The sequence below is a fragment of the Astatotilapia calliptera genome, chromosome 14 (assembly GCF_900246225.1).
Source record: "Astatotilapia calliptera chromosome 14, fAstCal1.2, whole genome shotgun sequence".
NCBI lineage: Eukaryota > Metazoa > Chordata > Actinopteri > Cichliformes > Cichlidae > Astatotilapia > Astatotilapia calliptera.
Window position 1 is genome coordinate 20,820,478 of NC_039315.1, and position 27,963 is coordinate 20,848,440.

General features: G+C 42.5%; 1 protein-coding gene across 2 annotated transcripts; it reads right to left on the reverse strand.

Moving 5' to 3' along the window:
• Positions 1-231: 231 nt before the first annotated feature.
• relt (RELT TNF receptor) lies at positions 232-27,673 on the reverse strand. 2 transcript variants are annotated; one of them, XM_026192914.1, is made up of 11 exons: positions 27,353-27,673; positions 10,597-10,671; positions 10,400-10,492; positions 9,320-9,504; positions 8,882-8,934; positions 8,511-8,762; positions 4,511-4,591; positions 4,101-4,179; positions 2,266-2,649; positions 839-967; positions 232-619 (listed from the first exon to the last, which is right to left on the reverse strand). In XM_026192914.1, the coding sequence occupies exons 2-11, from the start codon at positions 10,636-10,638 to the stop codon at positions 616-618; spliced, it is 1,302 nt and encodes a 433-aa protein (XP_026048699.1). In that variant the 5' UTR covers positions 10,639-10,671; positions 27,353-27,673; the 3' UTR covers positions 232-615. The 2 variants fall into 2 exon arrangements, with proteins under 2 accessions (XP_026048699.1, XP_026048698.1); XM_026192913.1 differs by having other exon boundaries at positions 8,511-8,765; positions 27,353-27,672.
• Positions 27,674-27,963: the final 290 nt, after the last annotated feature.

Consider the following 27,963-nt stretch of genomic DNA (forward strand, 5'->3'; position numbering starts at 1 on the left):
ATTTAATTATTTAAACATATAACATTAAAATAAAATTAAAACATACCTTTTTTTAAATAATGAAGTGTCAAATGATCCAGATTTCTTATTTTTATTTGGCTTATTAGCCAACTGTGGTGCTAAAAAACTCATATGCTCATTGATGTTGCAAACCACAGGCTGATAGGCGGAGATTTTCTGTTTTTTATGGTGCATTCTTAGAAATTATTATTATTTTTGTTGTTTTGTTTTTTCTTTTTTTTAAATGGAAGCACTCCTTTTTAAAAAAAAAAAAAAGTCCAGGAGTGCATTTGTGTATAATACACGCTTCCCTCTTTCTAGTGTCAGTTATTGTTAACCGCTCTGTCCTTGCATGTCTCGCGACCCGTTTCTGTTCGGATGTAGCTGTGATGCCTCTGATGCGGCATCCGATACGTCTAAAATACAATAACCTGCCTATGTAATAATAAATACAGTTATATTCCTATTATTGCATTATTAGAAACAACTACTTCCAGCAGCAGGTGGTTGTGGTTTATCGGTGTCAGTCAACTAAATAAAACACCCTTGGTGTCAGCGGGTCAAGCCGTCGCCGGTGAATGAGGTCATCTTCAGCGAGGTAGCAATATCGTCCCTTCACCTGCAAACATGAATGAAAAACAAAATTAATTTTGATATTTTTGTCATTTTAAATAAATCTCAATTTGATTTGACTAAATCTAACCAATTGTCAAGACTACATCAGTCGCTGGTCAGTACAGTCTTCAAGTGCTGGCAGTGCACAGAGGAAATGAAACAGAAAGAAACAGCATGGATAGAAAGAGAGGCCAAAACTTCTTGCTGTGTTTGGAGTTCCTACCTCCGGATGCCAGATGAGGAAGACAAGGAGAAGGACTTCCCACCGAAGAAGGAGTTCCTTTGCTCCTGGGATGCTCTCTTGGTCTCCACTGTGCATGGCTTCTGCTCCGGGATCTGAGCAACTTGAAATCTGTGAATCAACATATAACATAACCATTATTACATTCAGAAAACAACCCTATTATGACATTGCCTTGTCTGCGCGTTAGTACCTGTGTCCTCCTGTGTGTTATGTAAATGTTAGTGAACACAGTACAAAGGTGCACACAGGTGTTCTCAAATTTAAACAGCAGAATTGTCACACCATCTCCTCCTTTACTAAATCCCTGATTCTTCTCTGTAGTCTTCCTCTTTTCCTCCTGCCATATATCCACTATCACTCCTGTGCACATGTTCAAACCGTCTCAGCCTTGACTCTCTGACTTTGTCTCCAGTTAATTCAATTTTTACTTGGGATCAACTGAGATAGGCTCCCCCTCACCTTCCTCAACCCAAACCACAAACACCCAGAACTGGATAAATTGTGAATGTAGGAAAGCCTCTGAAGTTACACTGGAACATCTCTCCAGCAAAAAATGGAATAACACAGTGAGAACATTTTGGGATGAATTCAAAGGTGCCTTCTTTTTTAGTCCATTGTAATTCAAAAAACCACAGACATCCCATTGTTAAGGAGTCTAATGTAAGTGCAGTTGGATTTTCTGAGCACTGCCCTTCTCTTCTCCTCTGTCCTCATAAATTCTCCTTGATACCTTCCCTTCACCTCTTGATGCGTTCCATGCAGGTCAAAGAAAAGTAGTTAGAAAAAGGAGGTAGGGGTTCATTTTTTTGGACTAATCAACTGCATAATTAGTCTTCGTGCCTTTTTAAGTGTATTTAAGTGTGTTTCTCTTGTGCATCGTCATGGTTACTTTCTGTGATTTTCCAGCCCACCTTCATTGTTTTCACCCACTGCTGATTGAATCCCTGTGCTCTGCGTCCTGTTGTGCAATCAGTCCCCTGTGTGTACCTATAGTCCTGCCTTTTCCTGTGTCCTCAGTCAAGATATCTTCCGTGTTAACTTGTCCTGTTGTTTGAACTTTGTTTTCTGACAATAAAGGCTCCTCTTTCACAACCCTGCCTGCCTCTGAGTCCTCTCCACCTCCTTCACGCCACTCGATTACACCGACCCTGGAAAATCGCCGCTGTGATGTAACAAGTGAGAGCTCATTTATTTTTGCTGGTGCAACTGTATAGGTGGTGGTATACAATTCAAATCCATGACCTCAGTAAAAACCACCAATACTATTATTGTCAGTGATGCTGGGTACTTTCAGTAACAGCAAACAAAAATTTAAATGCTACAGGAAAGTTTAACTATGTCAAAGTGAAGCCTGTGAACAGCACCCAGCTACATGTATTTAGTAAAGTGTTATAAAGTGCACGTACCTTCCTACAGACAATACTGTGAGCTCTCCTTCCTTTTTCTCCTTCACTTCACTTCCTTCCATCTTCTCCTGTACAGTTTTTGGCACAGCGGCTTGTGTATGGTGTGTATTCACGCACTCTCCACCCAGCAGGGGGCTCTTCTGCTGGTCGGAGGATGTGTCCAGGGAGGGCAGGATGAGACTCTGGGGGGGCTTCAGGGGATCTTTGAGAGAATCCAGGGGTGGAATGAGAACAGGGGGCCATTTTTTCTGGGCGCAACGGGTGCAGCGGTAACCATGTCTGGGGGCCAGGCCAGAGAGGCCGGAGATGGTGTGGTGGTGAGACTGATGAGGGCAGAGCCTGGGAAGGGAGCGGAATTGGGATAAGGGAGACAGCATCGGGAACCTGGGGGAGGAAAATTAGATTTATTAAAAACTAAAAACTGATGTTGACATATTCAGTTTAGACAAATCGTAAGTGGAGGTTACATCCAAATACCACAAAATAATCTACAAAAGGATTGTAAAAAGGCCATTTAGACTAGTGATGGTAAGAAAAGTGTTGGTTATAATACTAAACTGTACTAAGCTTTCCAGAATATCCTAGCATGGTACTGGCACATCCCTAATATTGGTCCTGGACACAATCACTGCTAGAATGTGGCACAAAATAAATAAATATGTCCAATCACAGCAGCGATCACTGCTCTGTGTCAATATAAAATCATTTAGCAACTCAAATCTAAAGTTTTCATCTGTTGGTACAGAGCTTGTTGGTTTGTGTGTCTTTTCATTGTTCACTTTTTATTTTTTGCAGGGGAAGGCAGAGCAAAAGAGACGAGCGCTGTATGGGAGAGCTACAGTGAACCCAAATAACCTGTGCAAAACCTCCCACCACACGCATCCAGATACCGATCTGAAAGCTTTCCGGAACAGTCTGTATATATCTGTGTGTGTGTGTGTGTGTGTGTGTGTGTGTGTGTGTGTGTGTGTGTGTGTGTGTGTGTGTGTGTGAGAGAGAGAGAATGTTCTGGCATCTAAAGATCACATGTGACAGAACCACTGAGCAGCAGTGCACAGCCACAGGCCCCAGAAACGTCTGCACTGAAATAAATTAGATCTAATGCTCATCATGTCATCACATCATTAATTTAGTCTTTCGTGGGGTTTACAGGTGACAAATTATGATTGGGGTAAATGTGGCATCACTGTCGAAGCAATAATCAAAGCCCTGCAGTGCAGACTGTTATAAAGTGGCATTCTCTCGAGCCTCATCGATTAAACTCTGGGAACTTGAGCAATTTTGGCTTATGTTACAACCTCAGGTTCTTACCATAAAATGCACTCAGTCATATCAAATGCGTGGCTTGAAGCTGTGTGACAGACTCATGACTAGACGGCTGTAAACTGTGTTAGCAGCTGGTTTCAAGCCTCGGCGAGTGAGTGAGTCACTCCCAGTTATCAGGCTCCTGAGGAAATGTAGCCGACACAGTCACAATAATGTGCGCTCCTAAGTGAATGTTTTAGCATTTGTTTTAGTTAAAGAGCTTAAATGAAACTAATAATGTCCAGACTGAACTACTGGAATATTAACATGAGAGTAGCATGTGGACTTATAGCCCTATAAATTCAAGTTTAGGTCTCCATGCTCAGTGCAAGCGTATGAAAATGTATCTGCACTGCTCCCATTTCTGCCGATACATCCTCCCACACGCACTTTTCTCTTGACGAGCGCCTCTCTTTCTCTCTCCCAGACTTCCCCTTTGCCATCTCGTTAAGTGTGACCTTGGGCAGCATGACTGAGCAAATGCATGTGATGATTTGTGGTTGTGCAAGTGCGCGCGTGCGGTCTCGTACTTGATTGACGAGCCTTTGCTCATAGCCATCTCTTTGGTCTCGTACTCCAGCAGCAGTTCCTCCAGCGCAGCAGCATTTTCTGAAGCAAGCACACATATACACATTTAGCTATAATGCCAGCTACTCAAACTATAGATCAGAGTAATTAAACACCTCCTGCCTGTGAAAATGTAATTCAGGAGTTTATTAGAAGTGCATAAATAAGGTGGATGTAATTGATGCAGGAAACTTGGAGAGGAAAGCCAAGCTACTGTGTATATCTTGGGCCAATTGGGCCATTTATCACTTTAGTAGTAATAAGCTGCGGACAAAGCTGAAACTCTCATTTGCTGTTTATTATAATTTTTAGGCTACTTGCCATCTGTTAAATAAATGCACAAATTATATGCGATGTCACTGTTAGTATTTACCTTTCTTCTCGGTAATGAGGCGAACCAGAACACTGATGGTGTCTTCATTCAGGTCATCGGATATGTAGGGACAGGTGTTACCTAAAGTAAGGCAGAAGCAATGTTAATAAACAGAGATTTTCCAGTATTGTTTATGTATGTACTGCTTTTATTGCACTGCTTGTCACTTTTAACACTGTTCAAGGGACACTCTGATTGATACGGGTGGATGTAGATGGCCCCCTGCCACTCACCATCCCATAATAGTACAGCATAGTGAGGCAGCTGAGTGGAGAGCAATGACGATAAAGGGGAGAGAGGGAGATTCGCTCACTCAGCAGTTATGCGTTGTTCAGCACTGCTGAGCTGTGTGTGTGTGTGTGATGTACCAGGCCCACAGTACCAGATGACAATGCGTATGTGTGTGTGTTAAAGAGCACAATGTGACAATATAGATGCCAAATGCGACTGTGCATGCGTATTTCTGTCTTTCTTGCATAAGCAGCATTAGGCTGTTGTTGGACCGTAACAATAGCTCTGTCTCCACAGTGCCTGTTGCTACGCGAGCATAACAGCATCAGTTTCACAGGGTGGCAGTTGTTCTCGTCTCTTTAATACTCCAACAAAGTCACAGCCTGATATCAAGTTTCACGTTTAATAGTGGAAATACCTTCTACCTCTACTTATGCCTTTATTGGTTGTTCTACTTCTTGTCTTTGTCCTACCACGTCTACGATTCACTGATTGTCTTCCATCTGTGCCCTGCTTCCTTACCCGTATTCCACATTTTAGTCCATTATGTAGTTCTGGTTGGTATCTACTTTACATTTTTTTAATGTTTCTTTTTTTGATTAGTTATCTGTTTAAACGTTTCCCCCATGTCAGCATTTTGGTCTTTTTTTCTTTAGAACAATGAATAGCATTACAGTCTAACTTCTCACCAGGGGCAGATCTAATGGATAACAAGCCTTCAATACATAAATTACAGTACATCACAGCAGCACACGAGTCTCAATTTGCTTAATAATCATCATAAGTTTAGGCTTATGATTAAAAAAAATTATGTTTGCATCTAGGTTTACTGTAAATGCAGCAGTTCTGTGTTAACGGTCAACAGCTCACTTCTACCTTTTCCTGTGTGCACTCATGCTTGAGCAACTGCAGAGTTGCATCTACTGTAGCATCAACCCTGCATTTGCCCTTTCTGTTCCCCCCTCAGATTTTAAGGTCGATGCATTCTCCAGTGAAGCAAACTGTGCTCAGTCCTGCATAGTCAGAGTTGCCACCGCAGCATCTGATTTTAGCCCTGCCGAGCTAAGCTTGGCCTTGCTACCCCCATGGGTATTTCCTCTCAGATGGAATGATGGAAAAAAGTGCTGGAGTAAGAAGTTCCTCTAACCTTAGGCCAGTCAGGACTACAGTGTGCAGACAGGTAAGTGCACTGTGACAATGAATGTTACATAACAAGAAGAGAGCTGTCATTGCTTTATATGCAGCCTCTTACTGTACCTAACTTCTTCTGCATCATCAGCCCTTAAAGCATGAGTCGAATGTGGCAATGATGGTGATTAGAGGTCTTATATTGAAGTTGGAATTCTTCCTCATGCATGAGGTCTTCTGCTAATCATCACTGAGGACCTCATACATGAACCACTGTTATCTGCTTTATGTCCTAACGAGATTGTTCACTTGCATGCTTTCTGCATGCTTTTTCATGCTTTTTGCAAAATGCAAAATTAAAAAGCAAATCACTATCCACTATCCCACAGATTATCAGGTCAACACTGCAATCTATATAAAAATGAATTACCTGTTTATTTTAAAAATGGATAGAGGAAGAAAAAAGGAAAGAGAATAACCCAGAGAATCAAGGAGAGAGGGCAGAGGAGAAGGAAGGACAGGAGAAATGAAGAGACCGACATAAACAGTGAGTCGAGGTACCCGATTGAATTATTGATCTAGCTGGGAAAGGAGAGATGAATTGATAGTATCGTGTTCAGATGAGAAGAGAGGGGCATGTTAGAGAGGCAGGAAACCGGATCAATGGAGAGCAGAAGGAATGATGAAATAGCAGAAGAGGGATGGAGTTCAGGGAGTTTCCCTTCAGGTGCAAGAAGGGCTTAAATTTCACAACAAGATGCAAAGAGAGAAAGAAACCAAGGTGATACTAAAACAAATAGGCAGAGAGCACAGAGAGCACCGACTGTTGCTTTGACCCCTGGCTATTCTCATGCGCGCATGCATTCCTCCATAGATCACCCTGGCCTCCACTACACAGGCGTAGCTACATAGGCTGCTACAGCTGTAAACTTCTCATCCTCCTATGAGGGCACATAAAAATGCAAAAAGAACCACTAATAGAAGGAGTAAGTGAGCGAAAAATAACCATTTGTTTGCATGCTGTAGCTAAGGTGGCAGAGCAGGTTAGCCACTAAGGTCGAAGGTCGGTGGTTCGATCCCAGGCTGCCTCCTGGCTGCCAAATATCCTTGGGCAAGATACTAACCCCATGTTTGCCTACTGGTGGTGGTCAGAGGGCCCGGTGGCGCCAGTGTCCGGCAGCCTCGCCTCTGTCAGTGCGCCCCAGGGCGGCTGTGGCTACAATGTAGCTTGCCATCGCCGGTGTGTGAATGGGTGAATGACTGAATGTAGTGTGAAGCGCTTTGGGGTCCTTAGGGACTAGAAAATGCAGGCCATTTACCATGTTTGCAGTTATGGAAAACGCTGTAAATGAAACAACAGGTGTTGCACAAACACTTGACGTGAGGCATGCTGTCACACAGTCGGATCTGTCGAGGGTGCAGCTGCGCTCTGACGCTCCCGATTCCATGCAGGTTTCCTAAGAGCCTTGCACCATCAGGTGAGCGAAGGAAAAGCCAGCTTAGCCTTTAAGTCTGCTTATTTATCTGCACCAAATGGCTGTAACAAACTGCGTGTCGTGTATGCTGTCTGGCTGCTGCAGAACTTGTGCAACAGTGGATTCTAATAAATTAAAACACAAAGTAGGTTACTGTAGAGTGTGGCAAGCTCACTCCAGCTCATTAGTGTGTGTGGTTTGTTTCATAAATGCAGGTTAGCAATCTGGTTATCTAGAAAAGTACAATCTGTAAAAGTGGAACTGATTATTACTCCACATTCTTCACAGCATCTTTTCACCACCACCCCCCAACAACCCTAAACAAAACACTTTTTATGCGTTTTGTGACACAATTGAATAAAATAAAAGCTGCCTGGAGGTGTGTGCCTCCCATGTGACCTTTTACAGAAAACTAGAAACCTAGTAGGTACAGTACATCCAGTACAATAGAAGCATAAAGGAAAGAAATGAGTGCATTTCTCAGTTGCGTGCACAGAGAAAGAGGAAGAAAGACGTTGCCTAAGTGAGTACTCTCTTAAAGGGCTAATTTGGCTCACAGGGTGAAAAAAAATACATTTAAGCACTTCAAACAAGATTATGCAAACAACAGAGAATGGGTATGGTAACTCATACAACCTTTCTCTTGGATTAATTTCTACGTCTCTTTCAATTAACGCCCCTCCCCTCTGTATCTTTTTCTTCTCCTGCCCTCCCTGACTCTTTTTATGCTTTCTGCGTTGACGCAAGTCCGTTTCTCTGACGTTGGCGGGCGAAGGGGTTGACGAGAATGCCCCACTTTACCTTTTCAAATAGGAGCATTACATTAAAACAATACCTGCTTAGCTAATTACAGCATGTAATGTCCCCTGTGAGGTCAAAGTTCAAAGCAGCTAAGATGAAAAAAAGAAATAAAACAGCCTCACACATGGACTCGCGTGCAGTTACATAAAAAACATATGGGGACTGAGTGCACATGCAAAGGCGCTGCCCTTTGAGCTGGGCTGGTTTCACTCTTGACAGGGAAACTTGACCACATCGTGTGCATGCCAAGTGTGCTAATTTGGCATTTTTATGGTCAAACGCGACAACAGCCTGAACTTAAATGCTACTTTCCTATTTTGCTCCCATTACTGTGATTTTCTCTCAGCAGCCTTCCCATCTCTCACCTTCTTTCTGCGGTGTGGCAGTCTCTTCATCTCCTCCCTCCTTCTCACCGGTGCAGCGGTATCCCTTTTTCTTTAGGATGTTGCAGATGAGGATACCCAGCAGGCCCATCACACAGAAGACGGGCACCAGGGCAAACACGGCGTACTCTGCTGTCTTTTCCTCAGCGCTGCGCACCACTGTGCTGTTGGCCGGTCCTCCTGCTCCACCAGACTGACCGTTACCCACATTACGGACCACTCTGACATGCAACCCTTCTGAGAGGAAAGAGGGGAAGAAGAGCGAAAAACATCAGAGAAGTAGGCAGCGTGATAGCAGAAATCAGTTCACTAAAAGCAAGTTAAGACACGGTAATCTGCAGAAGCATGCTTACTTTTCACGCAGGGACTTTGGGTGGAAACTTGCCCAGCGGCAGAGGAGTGAAACCTGTGAATGGATGAAAAAGAACCAAAAAGAGCCTAATTAGAGAGATGGATGAAGAGAAAAACACGAGGGGCTGTGTAACAGTGAAAGAATGAATCAGCGGTTTTAGCTTGTGGCATGTTATGTCCAGTGGTGCCTGTTCTTGATGTTACCCGCCCATTGTGGTGAATGACACACTGTGTTTGTCCCTGTGTGTGTGTGTGTGACTGTTTTCTTGCTTTTTTGAGACAGAGAAAATTGCAGGACTTAATTTAGAACAAATAAAAGTTTATGAGTTACAATATTGAATGAAAGCCGCGTTATTGTCCACCCTGTGGTTGGATAGACCTCTTTGTGGACTAGCAAGCATACAGGTAGACCACCACAGACTCAGGCCATGAGTTCTCACCCAGTCAGACAGTGACCACAGACGGCGTCAGAGGTCCCGTTGCCAGAGGATGCAAGCTTTCGGCCGAGGATCTTACAGGAGGTGTGTGGACGGCAAACCTCAGAGTCCAGTGCGTCTGAAAAGGTTCCAGCTGGGCACACCTGGCAATGCACTTCTTCAGCTGGACTCTGGATCTGCCCACAAGCCTGAGAAGAAAAGAAAAAGTCTAAAGTCAGGCAAAAGAGGCTTAAAGAGAAAACCTAGCATCCCTGTGGCGTTGTAGAGTTGATGGGTAGCAAAGAGCTGACTGTTTTAATTTGAAATCCTGCTTCTGTGTTAACTAGAAATAAAATAAAGATTTGCAGCACTTATAAGACTCAGCCAATATTTATGGATTCATGAGAAGAACAACTTCATTTTTGACAACTGCAGTGACCAAATACACAGACTATAATGTAATGGAGGAGATGAAAATGTGATTTGAACATAAACTGCAGGTGGCTGCTCAGGCGGAGGGAGTTGAATAAGTAATTTAACGAGCTGTGGAAATGTATTGGGTCCAATATGTTTTAAAGCTCTACACTATTTCACATCGAGCGAAACTCCACTTTCTGTCAGAGTAAAGAAGTTTAACTACACATTTAATCCCTGAGATATATTAATATAAGATAAAGAAGTGTGTAAAATTACAGGAAAGGTTGTCCCATATTTCTAAGACATAAAGTAATGATTGAGTGATGAAAATGTTCTTTATAGTAGACAGTGAAAAGCAGGAACTTTTTTGTTATTTAATTGTTATCTATTACTTAACTACTTTGGTGTAGTATGAATGGCTGTGAGGGGAGTCTTTATTAGCAGGAAAAGCTGCAAAACTTTAAATAACGCAGCTAAAAGTCCAAAAATCGATGCCTTCCTTCATATTTTGCACAGCTGTCTAGTCAGGGCCGGCCTTATGTTTGACACCCCTGCTCTACACTATAGAAATTAAAGACAAATGTTGCCTACTGAAACAAGCATATTTATAGCAGTTAAGGAGGTGAAAGTGTTAAAATATATAATAAACAATACAAATGTTATTAAAATATTAAAATGTTGTCTCACCTTGGAAGGCTCCTGGCCTGCCGGGCATTGCAGACACGCACACCCTTTCCCACACCGAGACTGCACCGCTGCAGTCCCTCCACAGCCAAACAGCTGGAAGACACAGAAACGCACTCGTGAATCAGAAGAAGTGCGCACACGTGTGGATACACTCTTCTTCTTACACAACAGAGCTCACAAAGCATGCGCATATTTACCGCGAGGAGGACAATAGCTGAGCAGCAAAGGTGGTTCCTCATCTTCTTCAATGTATTCGTCTATGTACATATGATCTAAAGAAAGAACAGGCGAGGGGTTAATAATAAAACATGATCAGTTCATGAGGATTTATGAGATTTTAAATGCTGTAAACAAAAACAAAAAAAAGGTGCCGGCACTTTTCCCAGCCTGATATGGAAAAATACGACACGTCAAAACTGACGACCTTACAGCACTTTCCATTATGTCACACACCGCGCAGGCATGCACACTCACACAAAACCGCAAGAGTTCACACGGCGTGAAAACACCTGAGTCACTTATCCGGAGCAAAAGCGTGGCTCCTGCGATCGGGAGGTAAGGAGCAGGTGTGACTCCTGTAAATATCATTTATCGTGAATCATGTCCTCTTTATGCACAGCAGGGTACAAACCGAGGATTTTCTGTTGCTATTTCTGAGCCATAGGTACTCACGTGCACACTTTTAGCACTGATTAACTTTGCACCGCATTCATTAGATAACACGTGCTGCCCCTGCGATGGGCATTTCCCTTTATTCAGAAGAGTTTTCAAACAACCATGCAATCAAAGCTAAGTGACGCTTTGTGACGGTGGAGGGTAAATGAGGATGATTACACTGCTTTATTTAGCAGATATTTTTAAGAAGCTTAGGAATAAATGAAAAGGTCTTTGTGCCACAGGTGACTGTTGCATTGTAGCAAGTCAGTGTCATCCCCTCTGCAGTATCTGTACCTGAAAAACATCTGACAACAGCTCATTTGAAACTACATCAATATAGTCCACCTAAATTTATATAAAACCTTACAGTGCAGACTGAGGAAAACTTTGACTTGAGCCCATTTATCAACTCTTATATGCAAACTTATTGGTTTGTCAGCTGCAATTATAGTATTCTGACACTCCAGCCAAAGTCTGCTGTATTGTCAACTTTTAAATATTGCTGAGAAGCCAAACTCTTGCACTCGTCTTTCTGATCTGCTTGACTGACTGTGATAAATTGAATGAATTCCACTGAATACATATTATAGAAACAAATGCGTTTTTGAGACTAACTTTTCAAAACTCACCATAAAAATATACAGAAATATTATGTGGTGAGGTGTTACTACGCAATTGACAAAAAAAAGGATTTGTTGCCACAGTTGTGGGGGCTGTGAATTCACACCGGGCTAGGATTAGGTGAGGATCCATAGCCTGTTACATGCAGCAGATTCATACATGATAATTCTTTGTATATATCAGACTATTTCTTGGAAATCTAAATATCAGATGTGCATGTAGTGACACTCTGTTGCATGCCAAAGACTGATTTAGTCTTTTTTCTCAGAAATGAGAAGGTGGAACTTGCAGACAGAATGTCTCTGAACGGGCTTGTAAAACAGCCACTGACAAAAGCAAAAACATAAGAAGCGTTTAGAATGTGCAAATCAAAAAAATAAAGGGGAAAAGGACACGCAGTGGAAAGGACGAGAAATAAGTGCAGGAGAAAGAGATATTGGGGAAAGATGGAGGCTGTAAAAGTGAAAAGGGTAATGGGAGGGAGAGGAGAAAAGCAAGGCTGAATACTTACCCCAGACTTCCAGTGGACTGACACAGTTGCTGTGGCAACTCAGTAGGGATGCTGTGTGTGCTGCTACAAATGCTGAGTCAGGGCCAAAGTCAAACTGCCTTACTTTCTTTTAACTGTGCAAAAGTTGCTGCAAAAATGCTCGATTAAACACCCTGAGCTCGGTGGAACTTTGAAAAGTCGCTTAAAAAGGAAAAACTAGAAAGTTTAAGACTCTGAAAAGCTGTTAAACACTTAGATAGTTAAACAAGTTAGAGAAGTAACAGAAAACTCAGCCGCATACACACACAGACACACACAGACACAACACACACACAACTCTGTGAAGCTGAATGAAAAGTCCAGTGTACCTGCCTGTGTCTTATAGTGCCACTCTGACCACAGACACACCCCTGACAGCCTCAGGACATGCCCCTCCTGCATGTGTGTGTGTGTATGTGTCTGAGTGGGTGTCTGAGTGTGTAGGTGCGTGTGTGTGTGTGTGTGTGTGTGTGTGTGTGTGTGTGTGTGTGTGGGTGACCGCTCCAAGGCACCACTTCACCTTCGACCACACATGAAAACATTTCAAACATTAGTTGGAAAATAAATGAACCGCTTAAACCCACTCACTGGTCAGGACACACATGTGTACACACATCACACACACACGTATCAGTAAGCGTGTGCTGAAGGTATCATTTAACAGGGTTTGTACACCTGATGTATGCACATAAGAACCATGTATTACCATATATGTTAAAACCACATATGCAGATAACACACACAAACACACATACACATATGGAAAGCCATAATAGCCATGCCTTATACAAACAAGAAAATAAAACATGTAATGAGTTTATGATTTTGGTCCGGCGAGGTGCCTCATGGCAATGACAGGCTTCCGAGGCATAATTTTAGGGGGGAAGAGAGAGATAAAGCGAGGACAGAGAAACCACTAGGAACAGGAAGAGAAGAGCGAAAGAGAGAGGGATGGAAAGAGGAGAAAGTGGCAGGGAGTGACACTGCTAAAACCTCAGCCTGATAGCATGATATATATAGAAGCATTTGTTAAAATGCCATACAGACCAGAGCAAGAGGCTAATTACAAGTCACACATGCACACATACTGTATATGTGCACTCAGACACACATGCAAACATGCGCTTGTGCGCACACATAGCCGAACAAGGGGAAAAAATGATCAATAAAACGACAATGATAGAGAGAGCAAAACAAAAACGGGACCTGCAATTAAGTACCTCCTTTTTTTGGAAAGTGTCAAGTAACAAACTGGACCGAGCTGGAGGGGTAGAGGAATGTGAGGACTTCCACAGAGAACCTCACTTGACCTCTAGAAATGAAGCAAATGTGCTTTAAGTGCAGCAGGGAAAGGTGAAGCTGATCCTTTAGATTGATGAGATGCATATGCTTTCAAATGATGGCTCCATAGGGTTTCAACGTTAAATAAAACCTATTTTTTAAAAAAAGCTTTGATGAGAGATCAAGCATTTCCTAAAAGTTGTTTTTCTGTTAAGTAACATTTAATTGTTTCTCACTGGTTGGGTAAGTGCAATAATACTTAAGCTACAGTGTCACTGCATGTGCTGAGTGTGTGCAGCAGGGCCATGTGCACGGAAACTGTAATTAAAATACAAAATGATGTCCATAAAGGATGTTCAAAATGAGCCTAACCGCTGCCTTTAGAAGTCAACCGTTCACAGCCAGACAATCCAAGCTTTCAATGTCTGCATGTGATGCTTTTGCATTTAAATCCTCTTTGACTCTGGATTTCTTCTCAAAACCACTACAGTAGGGACCGCCAACACGTGGGACTTCCACTGGAGCTACAGGCACGAGTGCCTTCAAATAACCATTTTCTTGTTTGCTGGTACTTCTCAGGCTCATGGCATTGGAGAACTTTTCAGTGTATTTTAAAGAAACTTGTTCTCGGGAAGAACTTTACATTTCATGTCACTGATTTTCAGCAAAGCAGCAGAGAACAATGCCATCCATCAATAAGTCCATCCATCATCTTGGTGGCAGCAGCCTAAGCAGAATGTTTCAGCCATCCTTCTCCCCAGCAACACGTTACTCCTTGGGGCATTGAGAGGCGTTTCCAGGCCAGATGAAACATATAATCTTGTCAGCAGGTTCTGGGGTCCCCTCCCAGCTGGGTGTGTCTGAAAAACCTCAAAGTGAGGTACCCAGGAGACATCATAGCAGTGGCTTTACTCTGGGATCCCTCCGGATATCCAAGTTTCTCACCCTATCCCTATGGCTGAGTCCAGCTGAACTATGGCGATGACTCATTTTGGTTGTTTGTATTTGCAACCTTACTTTACTGAATCGTCACCCTGATCTCATGACCATAGATGGGTTAAAATGTACGTTGACTGGTAAAACGAAAGCTTCGCCTTCCAGCCCAGTTCTCTTGTTTCTTGTCCAGTACAATACTTGCATATTAATCCACCAGCGGAACCAGTTTCTCCGCTTGAATACGATCCTAAGTCATGTCTGTGTAAGGTTCTCAGTCATCCAGGTCATGTTAGTCTAAATAGCTTGAAAAAAGGGTGGTTTAAGTGTTTGGTTTAAGTGTTCTGGACTTATTTAAGTGCTTTGAAGGTGTTTTGGCTTTCATACAAGAGATTTCTTCAATTCTAAAACCAAAAAGTGGAGAGTCGCCAGTATTGAAACCCTAGTGAGGGTTGTACCTTTGAAGGTGTTCCTTTGACTATTAATCATGTACCTCATCACATGAGTCAGGGCGTGAAAATAGGCATGGGTCATTACTGCCAGAGGTTTCGGGTGGAACCACTGTGAGACCTTGCCCCACTCCATCATGTGATCTATTGAAGTCACATAAGTCACATCCTCAGATGCTTGAACATCTGCATTTCGGAAAGCATCTTTCTGCCAACCCAGAGGGAGCACTCTACTATTTTCTAGTCGGGAACCATAGTCTCAGACTTGGAGGTGCTGAATGTCTTTCCAAACATTTCACACTCAGCTGCAAATCATTCCAGTGTTCGCTAAAGGTCATGCTCCGACAAAGCCAGCAGAAACACTCCATCTCCAAAAAGCATGGATGCTATTTCAAGGCACAAACAAGGCTCAAACACACACTCTCCTCAACCTGTCTATGTTTTTAGATCCTGTCTGGCAATATCAAAACAGGATCAGAGACAAGGGAAAAAACTCACAAGAAGACCAGATTAAGAACAACCGGGTATTCCTCTTCATTTTGAATTCTTCTGTTTCAGCCTTACCAGAATACACATTCTTACCTTTGATTTGCACAGCTAGTGTTATAAAATACCATTTTATTAATAAAAAAAAACTATAAAAGGAAATAAAATGACAAATACCAATGTAAACTGACAGCTTCTTAACAAACCCTAACATTTGCTAACTCCCTAAATTGAAGACCCCGTGATAAGAAAAGCAGTGGGCAGCTGTCATCATAACTCACTAGAAGTCTATTCATAGACAATGTAAAACTTGAACATAGTTCAACACTGGGAAAATAAGACCAATCCAAAAGTCTATCTGCAGGTGATGGCTGTAGTTGTCCTATAGAAGTCTACGAGAAACTAGCTAAAAACTAAATCCATCCATCCATTCGCTTCCACTTATCCTTTTCAGGGTCGCGGGGGGCGCTGGAGCCTATCCCAGCTGTCTTAGGGCGAGAGGCAGGGTACAGCCTGGACAGGTCGCCAGTCTGTCACAGGGCTAACACATAGACACAGACAACCATTCACACTGACCTTCAGTCCTGCATTCACACCTATGGGCAGTTTAGTGTTTTCAATCAACCTATCCCCACTAACTGCATGTCTTTGGACTGTGGGAGGAAGCTGGAGTACCCAGGGAGAACCCACGCAAACACGGGGAGAACATGCAAACTCCGCACAGAAAGACCCCACCCTGATGGTGGAATTGAACTCAGGACCTTCTTGCTGTGAGGCAATTCATTAACCAATGAGCAAGCAGTTTCAACCTCCATATCACATCATGATGGCGGATACGAAAACGCTCATCTAGAGGATCCCGAACGAGTCTTCAGAAACTACTGGATCACATCATAGTAGCCACACCTTTTTATTCTTATGAGTTTATTATATCATATTCATTAAATCCACCCCAGATTTTTGATTCGGTTTTTTAATCTGTTTTTAATTTTCAGATCTTTTTCACAAGTGGTGGAAGTTGCTTAGTTGTAGCCCAGGATAATTGTTGCATGGTGACGGAAAAGAGGGACTATGTAGTTGATTTACAAAAACTACGAATTACAAAAAAAAAAAAAAAAAAAAAAAAATCCAAAACAAATCTTACCAGTGCAATAACAACATCATCATTATTATTATTTATTTCACAGAAAAACCACAAAACAGTCCTTTTTAAGCAAGTCAGGTATCTGACTCAAACATTCATCTTCATCTACCTCATCATTAACTATTGTGTTAATTAGGTGGCTGTTTAAAAGAGTCACCTGGAGAGATCCCATTAGCCTCTGTGTTTGTATGTGATATGTAATTAGTCTGTAGCTACTGGTCAACACACCAGTAAACACTCACAGTCATGTCATAGCTAACTTCTAGTTGCTTTCTGGTCTGTAATTGCAGTTTCTTGGTTATATCGCTCCGATATGATAACCCTGCTTGCACGCATGTGACAGCCATGTGCTCGGGCTTGGAGGCTGCAGTCAGATGGATATTGTAATGAAAAAAAAGAGGGAGAGGGGACAAGAGCGTAGGAAGAGAGGGAGGATATAACAGGACATTAGCACCTCTAAGAATATCCCTGCAAACACAACAAAGACGCCAACGCGACGCCAACACCCGGAGTGCTTTCGTCATTTTATGTGAACGGGCGAAAACAACAAAACAGGATAACAATTAAAAAAGAAAAACACCTCAAAGGAAAGGGAGAGGAGAGTGATGACTTTTTCTAAACTTTGTAAAACAGTAATTACCCCAAAGCCTGCACGCTGTTGTTTCACACATACAAATAACAAGTTACGAAAACGTCAGATGACCAGTCACATGCTCTGCTCGGTTCTGAAAATAGCAATAATAAAGAAGTAATGGCGAAGGCATGACAAAAACATGGCTGTTATTCTCTTCTGTGGTGGTTTTGGAGGCGAGGACCAGTTAAATGTGTTGGAGAGCTTTTTCTGGCTCCTTGATGTCATGCTGCAGCTCAGCTGAGAAATCCTTCAGGATGAAGCTGTGAAGGAAGGAAAAAACCACAAAAGAGGAAACACAAGAATGAGTGGAACTCCTCGCCTTTCAGGCAGAGGTGACTGAGCAGCGCCTGAGATCACAGGTAAACCGAGGCGAAGCCACCATGTTATTGGCTTCCAAACAATGAGCCAGGATTTTGGTCAGGCATGGGACTCTATTTAATTTTTCTGTGAAAAGTCTAGACACACAAGAACGCCCCAGTCATGCTGACAGATCTGGCACGTTTGAGTTATTTAACAGTGGTGTTCCCTGGCAACGATGTGTAATCGCTAAAGCTTTATCAATTGGTTGTTACATGAAATGCCATTCCAGTAATAGCTCTTGGAATGAAAAAAAAAGCAGTAAACAGCTGTCCAGACTGATACTTCACTTTAGTTTGTAGGCTTTTCTTTTCTAGATCTCAAGTTCTCCACCCCTTTGTTTACCTGTTTTTAGCAGTCTAGCATCCACAGTTTCAAGACATCGTTTTCAAATTTTGTGTAACGATAGATACCAATAACAATTTGTTTTTGCCATAATGGTTGCAAACGGTGGCTAGCATTGCTGCCTCACAGCAAGAAGGTCCTGAGTTCAATTCCACCATCAGTCTTTCTGAGTGGAGTTTGCATGGGTTCTCCCCGGGTACTCTGGCTTCCTCCCACGGTCCAAAGACATGCAGTTAGTGGGGATGGGTTAATTGGTAACTCTATATTGCCAATAGGTGTGAATGCAGGAGTGAATGTGAGAGCGAATGGTTGTCTGTGTCTATGTGTTAGCCCTGCAACAGACTGGCAATCTGTCCAGGGTGTACCCCGCCTCTCGCGCTAAGACATGTAGGATAGGCTCCACCCCATCTGCAACCCTGAAAAAAGCTAAGTGGAAGACAATGGATGGATGGTTGCATTGATTTGCTAAAACAATAGTATTCTGTTAGTCTAAATAAGCTTAATTAGCTTAAATTGAAGACTCAGTTTGTTTAATATGCTATCCCTGTAATGCCTGAACCATGAATAAACTGCAAGAAAATATTAGTATAAGTAGTATAAGTATTATTGAACCTTCTGACAACAAATTTATATATATGAGTTTTAATTTGGATCATATTTGCACATTTTTGTGCAATTCATTACCATCAAATGTATCATGCAATTTATTTAAGAGGGGGAAAAAAAACACACTGATGATGTCGAGGTCTCAAAAATGCATGTACCAAAGTTACAAAGTAACTTATTATATTCATGTTTTATATATAAATTTCATTTTATTTATTTTTTTCTTTGATTAAACTTTCTTTTATTTACCAATGCATTAAAATACAGTTTCAGACATAATTACAAATTTGTGAAATGGGACTCCCCAAAATCTGCTTTTACAAATAGGTAACCAAACACCCAAATGCAAAACATGCAAATATAAATATTCACAGGATCCCGTGGTATGGTCACATAAACCCAATCACACAGTGGCGCATTAAAATACTAGCATAAATGAATTAAAATGTGAACTTCACAAAATAAAGATTTGGGGAATCCTATCCGTAGAGCGTTTGGATCAATCATGTTTTAGTTGCAGCTGTTGTAGGAAGCTAACACTTAACATTTTGTAGCACTTTCACACTGATTCTAGATCTGTGAACCTTTGCAGGTCACACTAAAACATCTCTTTAGTTTAAAACTAAAACTCACTTTGGTTTGTTATCAAATGAATAAATCAAGCCTGGATTTGTTTGGTGTCTTTAACCCTCTCTGTTCCAAGGGCACCATAACAGAACTGACTCTACACTCTGTCCCAGTTGTATATTATTACATAATCCTGTTAAGCAAGTGCACTTTTTTCTAATTTAAAGGTTATATATCCTCGATTCAAACTTACTCACCAATGTGAATACTGGGAGTAACTGAACACATGGACCAATGTGGTTTATTGAGGTTTCATGCAGTATTCCCACCAAAAATCAGACTCAGTGGACTGACGCATTTATTATTTACTGTGGCAACAGGCACAGTTGGCCTAAAATAACACATTAGTTAACAATAATAAACCTATTAGTTTTAAATAATGGATTTGGGAATTATTAACACCGAGTTAGACAATAACCCTAAAATGTCTGTGAAGGTTCTCAGTCATCCAGGTCATCGTAGTCAAAGGAGCTTGCAAAGAAAAGCGTCTGGACTTCTTTAAGTTGCTTGAAGACGTTTCACCTCTCATCCGAGAAGCTTCTTCAGTTCTAAGGTCAAATGGTGGAGAGTCCCAGATATAAACCTAGTGGGAGTGACCCCCCACAGAGGGACCAAAAGGAACCCCTGATGATCCTCTAATCGCCTGAGCCAAGGTGTGAAACTGGGTGTGGGTCCCAATCAGCCAGGGTTTCGGGTATGTTCATTGTGAAACCTGGCCCCACCTTATCATGCGAATTCCTGAGGTCTACCGGAACCAAATTCCCTGTATGTGTCTGCACATATACTTGGCCAATAAACACGATTCTGATTCTGATCAAAGATGGAGAGGTAAACACATGCTGCTCTACAGGCTGGAAACCTCTGCATTGTCTTAGGTTCAAATCCAATGAAGTCCATCAGATTATCTCAGAAACGTGAGGTCAGCTAAGCCTGAAAGAGGGTTGTTTGCCTTAATTCCTTAACCGTTTTAACCTCTTGGAGCTCAATGATACACCATTTCGGAAATGCACATTCAATATCACCCGTCGCTCAAGTAAAAACTGATGCTCATGTCAATGCATGCATGCATGCATGCATGCATGCAAAAAAAAAAGTCTTGGATTTCAATCTCTGTCACAGGCCTGGAACAATAAAACTCCAACCACGACTTCATATGGTGATAATGGCTACCCTATTGTAGTCATGATGGGGGATACCTAGCTGTGACGCACGTAAGCAGCTATTATCTTACGGGCCAAGAAGTCAAATACAATAAAAAAGAACTGAGGTGGCAAAAAAGGTTTAAGGTAATTATACTCCATTCTTCATCAGACATTTCGTGTCCTGAGAGATAATGTGCACGTGTATGTCAGCGACGTGATCAGAGCAACCATACCCTCTGTTTGACTTCACAGAGGTGCCCATTATTGGCAAATGAAAAGCTGATTTACGCCAACGCTTTCTACGTTAGTGCTCAGGCAATGTCTCATTATGGGGAACGTGTGCGATAACTGGGCAATTGTCGCCCCTTCACATGCGTCTGCAGATGGATGCGTTTTCCCTCACTCTCCATTTGCGTCTGTTGGGCCTCATCTGTATCCTTTAGTCATGTTTTCCAGTGGAACTGAACACCGGCTGAAACTTACCGGGCTTCTCTTGTGTCACGTAGACATCACCGAGTTGGAACGAGAGAAGGTGAACTGACCAGAGCAGAGAAAAAGAGGGCACCAGAGAGGGAACCAGAGAGCAGGAGAACACTACAACGTCATTTTCCTGCAGCTACCACAGATGAACCATGTGCACAAACACAAATAAGAATCATTACTTTTTTTTTCAACCTCTTAGTTGTTGCAAGCAGATGCAGCATTGTATGGGAAGTCGTAAATTCAGGAATGCTTTGCATTTTGCATAAATGGCCACACAAAAGATGGAAGTCTTGGAGATAGAGATGTTTTTGAAGACTTTCCCATTAATTTAGATTTCGCCCGAATTGTCAAGAAAAAAAAAGTGTTTTTCACAGAGGAGACAACACTTTGCTGTTGTTTAAGCCACCACGCCGACCACAAACCAATTCAGACTGCAAAACAGCCGTAAAAGGATCCACGCTCTTCTGTTTTCTGGGTTTTCACAGGATGGTCTTGAGTTGCGAAAAAGTGGAACCTGCGGACTTGTTTTTTCCAGCGCTCGCGGTTTTCCCTTACATCACCGCCATCATTAACAGTGGATGTAAATCACCTCCTCGTGTTCAAGCATTTTAAATAATGATTCACTGCTTATACACAGACACACACGTGCTATCATAAAACACATTTTCACACACGCAAACATGTGAAAGCAATACGAAAACAACCCTTCTAACATGTTATCTCAATTTGTCCACCAAATACAAAGGATTCACTTAATTACTGTTTTAGTCGCTGCGAGGTAAAAAAAACAAACTGCCTCAGAGGATGAGCTCAGTAAGGAAAACAGGATTTTTATTTGGATACCTGCACTATTCATACATGTGATCTAGAGTCATGAAAAGATGAGTGAGCTTATAATAAAAGGTTGCTTTTACCAGCTGTTAGATAAGTAAACAAGTCTGCACAGTAAATATATGTAACTGTATATACATTAGCCAATTAGCTAAGCTTAGGATAAAAGACAGTCTGGCTCTGATCAGTGGAAATAAAATCTAGAATATGAGAAGACTATCCCCTCATCATGTTTCAGGAAGGGACACAACACACACATAAATTAACATAAACAAAATTCATCTTTAATAATCTTTTTGCTTGTTAATAAATAAATAAAAACAGAATCAATTAAAAATGAATCAGCCAGCCACTTGGCAGCAACTTAGTGCATTCAGGCATGCAGACATGGGGCTCTAACTCAGGAGGTAGAGCAGGTCGATCCCTGGCTGCTCCAGTCTGCATGCCAAAAATACCTGGGCAAGATACCAACCTCAGGTTGCTGTTATCATACAACAGAGTGAGAATGTTAGACAGAAAACACTCACACAGAAAAAGCACATAAAAGGTGGTTGAGTGATTGAGCAAAAGAGGACCCGCTGAAGTTTAAAGCAAGCATCAGAAATGGAAAGAAAGGTGATTTAAGTGACTCTGAATGTGGCAAAGTTGTTGGTCCCACTACAGTACCTATTGGGATTTTCCCACACAACCATCTCTCTTAATTGTTGGGGTTTTTTCTCTGTTATTGTAGGGTCTTTCTCTTACAGAATAAAGTGCCTTGAGGCGACTGTTGGGCGTGGTTGTTGTGGTTTGGGGCCATATAAATAATGAAACTGAAAGTTTACCGAGTATGGTCCGAAAAAGAGAGTGGGTAAAAACCCATTGTTGATGGATGGTTGTTACAACCAAGGTATGCAGAAGAGAATCCCTGAACACACAACACATCACACCTTGAAGCAGATGGGCTACAGCAGAAGACACCGAGTGCCACTCCTGTAAGCTGAGAACACAAATCTGAAGCAACAGCTCACATGGGCTCACCAACACTGGACAAAAATTGGAAAAACGCTGCCTGGTCGGATGAGTCTTGATTTTTGCGGGGACATGAAAAGCATGGATCCATCCTGCCTTATATCAGCAATTCAAGTTGCTGATGGTGACCTTTACTGCGTACCCATCATCTGCTGGCTGCTTCCAACAGGCTAACACACCATGTCACAAAGCTCAAATCATCTCAAAGTGGTTTCTTGTACATGACAGTCAGTTCACTGTACTCAAACTGGCTCCACAGTCACCAGATATCAATCCAATAGAGCAACTTTGGGATGTGGTGGAGCAGAGGATTCACATCTTGGATGTGCAGCTGGCAAATCTGCACCAACTACGTGATGCTATCACATCAACATGGACCAAAAGCTCTGAGAAAAGTTTCCAGCACCTTCTTGAATCTATGCCAAAAAACATTTAGACCACTCTGAAGGCAAAAGTAGGTCCAGCCTGGTAATAGCAAGATACTAAGTAACTAATGAAGTTTACGGTGAATGTACTCTAGTTTCCACCTCTATTGATTACAGTATTTTCAGCTCTGTCTATGTAATGTACATCAAAGTCGCATCACAACCGAGCCGATGGTGATGCAGAGTCAACTGATGTTTTCATGTTTGTAACTTTGTAAAATCTTGTTCGCGAGTGATGGGAGAAGGGAGCCGGAGATCGACAGACGGATTGGGGCTGCAGCTGCAGTAATGCAGACGCTGCACCGGTCCGCCGTGGTGAAGAGGGAGCTGAGTGTAAAAGCGAAGCTCTCAATTTACCGGTCGATCTACGTCCCTGCCCTCACCTATGGCCACGAGCTGTGGGTAGTGACCGAAAGAACGAGATCGCGGATACAAGCGGCAGAAATGAGCTTCCTCCGAAGGGTGGCTGGCCTCTCCCTTAGAGATAGGGTGAGAAGTTCGGCCATCCGGGAGGGGCTCAGAGTAGAGCAGCTGCTGCTCCACATCGAAAGGAGCCAGCTGAGGTGGTTCGGGCATCTGACAAGGATGCCCCCTGGGCGCCTCCTGGGTGAGGTGTTCCAGGCATGTCCCACCGGGAGGAGGCCCCGGGGCAGACCCAGGACACGCTGGAGAGATTATATCTCTCGGCTGGCCTGGGAACGCCTTGGTATTCCTCCGGATAAGCTGGAGGAGGTGGCTGGGGAGAGGGAGGTCTGGGCCTCTTTGCTTAGGCTGCTGCCCCCGCGACCCGGCCTCGGATAAAGCGGATGAAGATGGATGGATGGATGGATGGAACTTTGTAAAATACTGGAAAGCTAATTAACAATGATCTCATCATCATCTTGTATTATTAATGCATGCTAATAAAAATATACTCATCGTTATAGCGATGTCAGAATTTATTCAGTTCACAAAAAGCAGTTCTGGCAGAATTATTCTGGCTCTGAGTTTGATGTAGGTCTACTGCAGTACAGAGACTCTGAGACAGAGTAAGAGCAGTGAATTTTCACCAGCCCTTCTCTTACAATGGCATGAATAACTCGCACATATTTGTGCACATATTTAAAAACAGTGTCTTATAAATTTCTATGTTGCAGCAGATCTGAATTATAGCATAATTTCACAATATCCTGTGTACCGAGCTGTATTAATACCTCTGTAAAAGTGCTGCAGCAGACCATAAAATTCCTGCTTTGAATACTACTTTATCATTACTCAGCGGTTGTATTTAAATTGGGCATGCTTGTAGCACTTCTCACATAAGACACACGCGAACAACACTCACACAGCCACTAGCTCGTGTCTCGTCACAAAGACATCGACCCGGACATGTTGATTTGCTCTGGCAGCACAAAGCCAGCGACTGGTTACTGGCGAGTTCAGCTAGCAGATTGTGGTTGCTTTTAGATTTATCTTGCCTCTCGCAGCGTCTGTGGAGCAGCAAAAAAAAGCTGCAGTCCCTTTCTTCCTGTTTTCTCAGAGCTTATTTTTAAAACTGTGTCATTAAACAGCATACAGTAGGCAGCGACAGGGGATACAGAAGACAGAGAGGGGAGAGGTCATTGGGGTACGCAGGGCGAGAATGCAGCTGAAACCACAGCAGACTTTTGTAAACTTGAGATAACAAAGAAACGAGACATCCGGGAAGTGACACTCTTCCACAACCAGACTGTCAAATGAATGAGCCTGACAGACGGAAACTCTGTGCAGCGTGACTTGCAGTTTGCTGTCTTAATCTAAAACAAATGAAGGGCGTATATGTGTGAGGAGGCGAGCACTTTTGCTCATGCCAGCATCTTTCCAGGTCTTTCTGTCTGTAATTATGCAATCCTCCACTAGTGTGTGTGTGTGTGTGTGTGTGTGTGTGTGTGTGTGTGTGTGTGTGTGTGTGTGTGTGTGTGTGTGTATGCTGAACCGGCTTGGATTGGGATCTGCGGTTTGTGCAGTGGGAATTTCATTGGCAGTGAGTTTCCTGGCTGACATTGGGGAGGCATGCAGGCAGCTGTGGCACGAGGGCGGAAGAGGGCCGGGCGGCACTCCCAACCACTCTGGTTGGACAGATGGACAGACAGATGATGCGATTGACAGGTTAATTGAAGCTTAGGCTTTGACTCCCACATGCACTCACACACGCTCAGAGGTGAAGCAGTACATCACTGCAATACAAGAAAATCTCAGGCTTCTTATCTGCTCCAGGCTGCAGTGAACATATACTTTTATCTGCCTGTTTTCAATCAATCTCGCCTTTTCCATTCGCCTCTTTCTCATTCTCATGAGTACAGCACACAGTAAATGCTGGGTGGGTGGAGAGGTAAAATGGGAGTTACACTTAGTTCATGATAACTGCACCAACTCCTAATTAAGGAGAGCATGCATTTAACTGGAACACCAGCTGAGCACAAAACATGGTAAAAAGTTGCAATGCATCAGATTGCCTAAACTTACAATAATCAAGCCAAAGAAGGAACATATGTGAGAGACATGCATGTTTGTTTAAACCAGGGTAATACCCAAAAGTTTAAGCCTGTGTAAACGCTTTTGAGGAATGCCTTAGCTGTCAAAACCGACAGAAAAAAAACAAACTGCACATCACTAAGGTGTAATGGCACAAATAATCATAATAAAATGAATAAATAAACAAGAAACAGCCTGTAGATGCTCCTCTTTGCAGTCACAATTCTGACTCCAAAAGCTGCCAGACAAGCTACAAAGAGAAAATTATATTTTTTAATGTAAATTCTCAAATGTTAAAAAAAAAAAGACTTTTAACACTTTACATCACTCCCTGAACTCTCACTCAAAAAAAAAAATACACCTAATGATCCACATACACTGCAGTCTCCCAAAAAGCAGCATCCACTGAAACATGGTCCAACAGTTGGTTACGCAGTTCAGACGAGTTCAGGCAGAAGGATTTACTTCCATTTTTAAACCCTCTACTTTCTTCTTCCAATCAGCTTCATTTTATCTTCATACATATTTTATTAGTGGCTGAGCCACTGTATGGGAAATATACTTAAATATTTAATACCACCGCACTCATTAAAAGGCTGTTTAACCCAAACCAGTAAACCACTGGAGGGATTTCATCACCCCACTCTGCTGCATGGTCTTTCACAATGAGCTGTGAAAGTACATGACAGGAAGCAGGAAGTCTGTCTTCCCGAAACATCACGGCAGATGAATAAATTTTGCACACATTCAGTTAAGAAAAAACTCCCTAAAACGACTGCGCTGTAAAAACACCGGGACTGGGGAAGCCGAACGTGGCCCTCTTCTGGTGAAAAGCGCATGTGAGTGAGTAAAGTTCAAACCCTGTTATTGATACAAGCGTGCTGGAATTTGGGATTCAGACAAAGGAAGCCCTCTGCCAAAGATGACAGTCTCATCTCGGGGCTTGCGCATTTGTGAGTGTGTAATCAGGGGAGCTGGCTCTTATTGCGGTGTGCTCCTTACGCAGCAGTATATCCTGCCAAAACCACTCAAGTATGGTGTTGTATGTGATGGCGCTAAGGCACGGTTTGAAATGAGCAGTTACTGGAGCACACGCTGCAAAAGTGAAACTGTCTGAACGCGGTAATTGAACCAACTTGACGTGTTTGCAGCTTCTCCGCTTCTCTGCAGAATATTTTGTGCGAGATTTAATTGACTTAATTGGCTGCTATAAGACTTTAAACCTAATAGGAAAAACATATGCGAATAAATCAGAGCAAGAACTTCGTTAAAAAGCGAGTAGGTGGATCACACCATCAGTGAGGTCATCACGCACCCATTACAGTACGTGAAGCATGCGCTCATCCTGCTGTTACAAAGCGCTACACATGCGGTAACACAACCGTCTATTCATTCCATTTAGTTTAATTAAGTATTAGTGACTGCTTTACTGTTCATATGAATATTCAAACTATTTAGTGATCGATAAAGGCGGCTAGGCTAAATTTTAAGTCAGTAGCCAAGTTAAATGAACGCACTACAGATGCTACACGCTATGGAAGTCCATGTGTATGTTAAATAAAATGAATACAAACGCAGTCTGTGCAGACACACACGCATATAAGAGCACCGTTTTATCAAAAAACAAACAAACCGAAAACGTACTTCTTTAAACCTTCATAGCCAAACAGCACTGAAGTTTTCGCCCAAACGCATGGCTCTAACCTTCCAGTATGTGCCGTGTGCCGGTTAAGTCACACGAAAACGTTACCGCCGTGCGTAAAAGCGGTCTGGTCTGCAACACCGGCTTAGTGGCGAGTGAAGCTCCAAACGATTCTGCCACAACTTAACTACCGGCTTCAGCAGCCATGCAGGTTATCCCCTCTTGTTTTAAAGAGGAAAAAAAGTTGTTTGACTTACCGGTTTGGTGAATAAACGGAGTGAAAATCAGTGTTCAGAGACGAGCATGATCGATTACAGGCGACTAGATTAGCAGGTGTAATTAAAAAGCTTGGCAATGGATAAAAACCACAAAGCCGGTGTTGAGGTTCCCCCTCTCTCTCTCTCTCCCCGGCTCCTCTGTGCGTGTGTGTGTGGCACATAAACACGGAGCTGGCTAACTCTGAGCTCACAGTGCGTCACTGCTGCAAGCTGAAACCCCCGTCAGTGTGTGTGTGTGCATGTAAACCCCCTCTGTTGCCGGTAGTATAGGCAACAGCCACCTGTGGCTCACAGCCTGGCAGATTCAGTTCGCAATATGGAGGCCCAGAGTGTTTAAAGCTAAATAAACACTAAACTACAGATGAATAAAAAACGTTCCATATTAAAAACTAAATTTAATATAGTCAGACAATGAAAAGAATAAGCTTAATGTTTCATTGTTTTATATTTAACTCATTTTAGAAGTTTTTCTTGTGACATTTTTGCCAAGACTTTTTTTTTAAATACTTTAAATCTAGTCCATATTACACCGTAAAGCCAACAAGGTTTCATTTCCTAGACAACAGAGCTAGCCCAGGAAAATATTTTAA

Excerpts from the sequence above, each read along its gene's own strand:
- relt (XM_026192913.1), bottom strand. The coding sequence starts at position 10,638 with ATGAGGAACCACCTTTGCTGCTCAGCTATTGTCCTCCTCGCG. Across the intron at positions 10,493-10,596 it reads CAGCTATTGTCCTCCTCGCG|CTGTTTGGCTGTGGAGGGAC; the intron begins GTAAATATGCGC and ends TGTGTCTTCCAG. Across the intron at positions 8,766-8,881 it reads CCAAAGTCCCTGCGTGAAAA|AAGGGTTGCATGTCAGAGTG; the intron begins GTAAGCATGCTT and ends CTTTCCTCTCAG.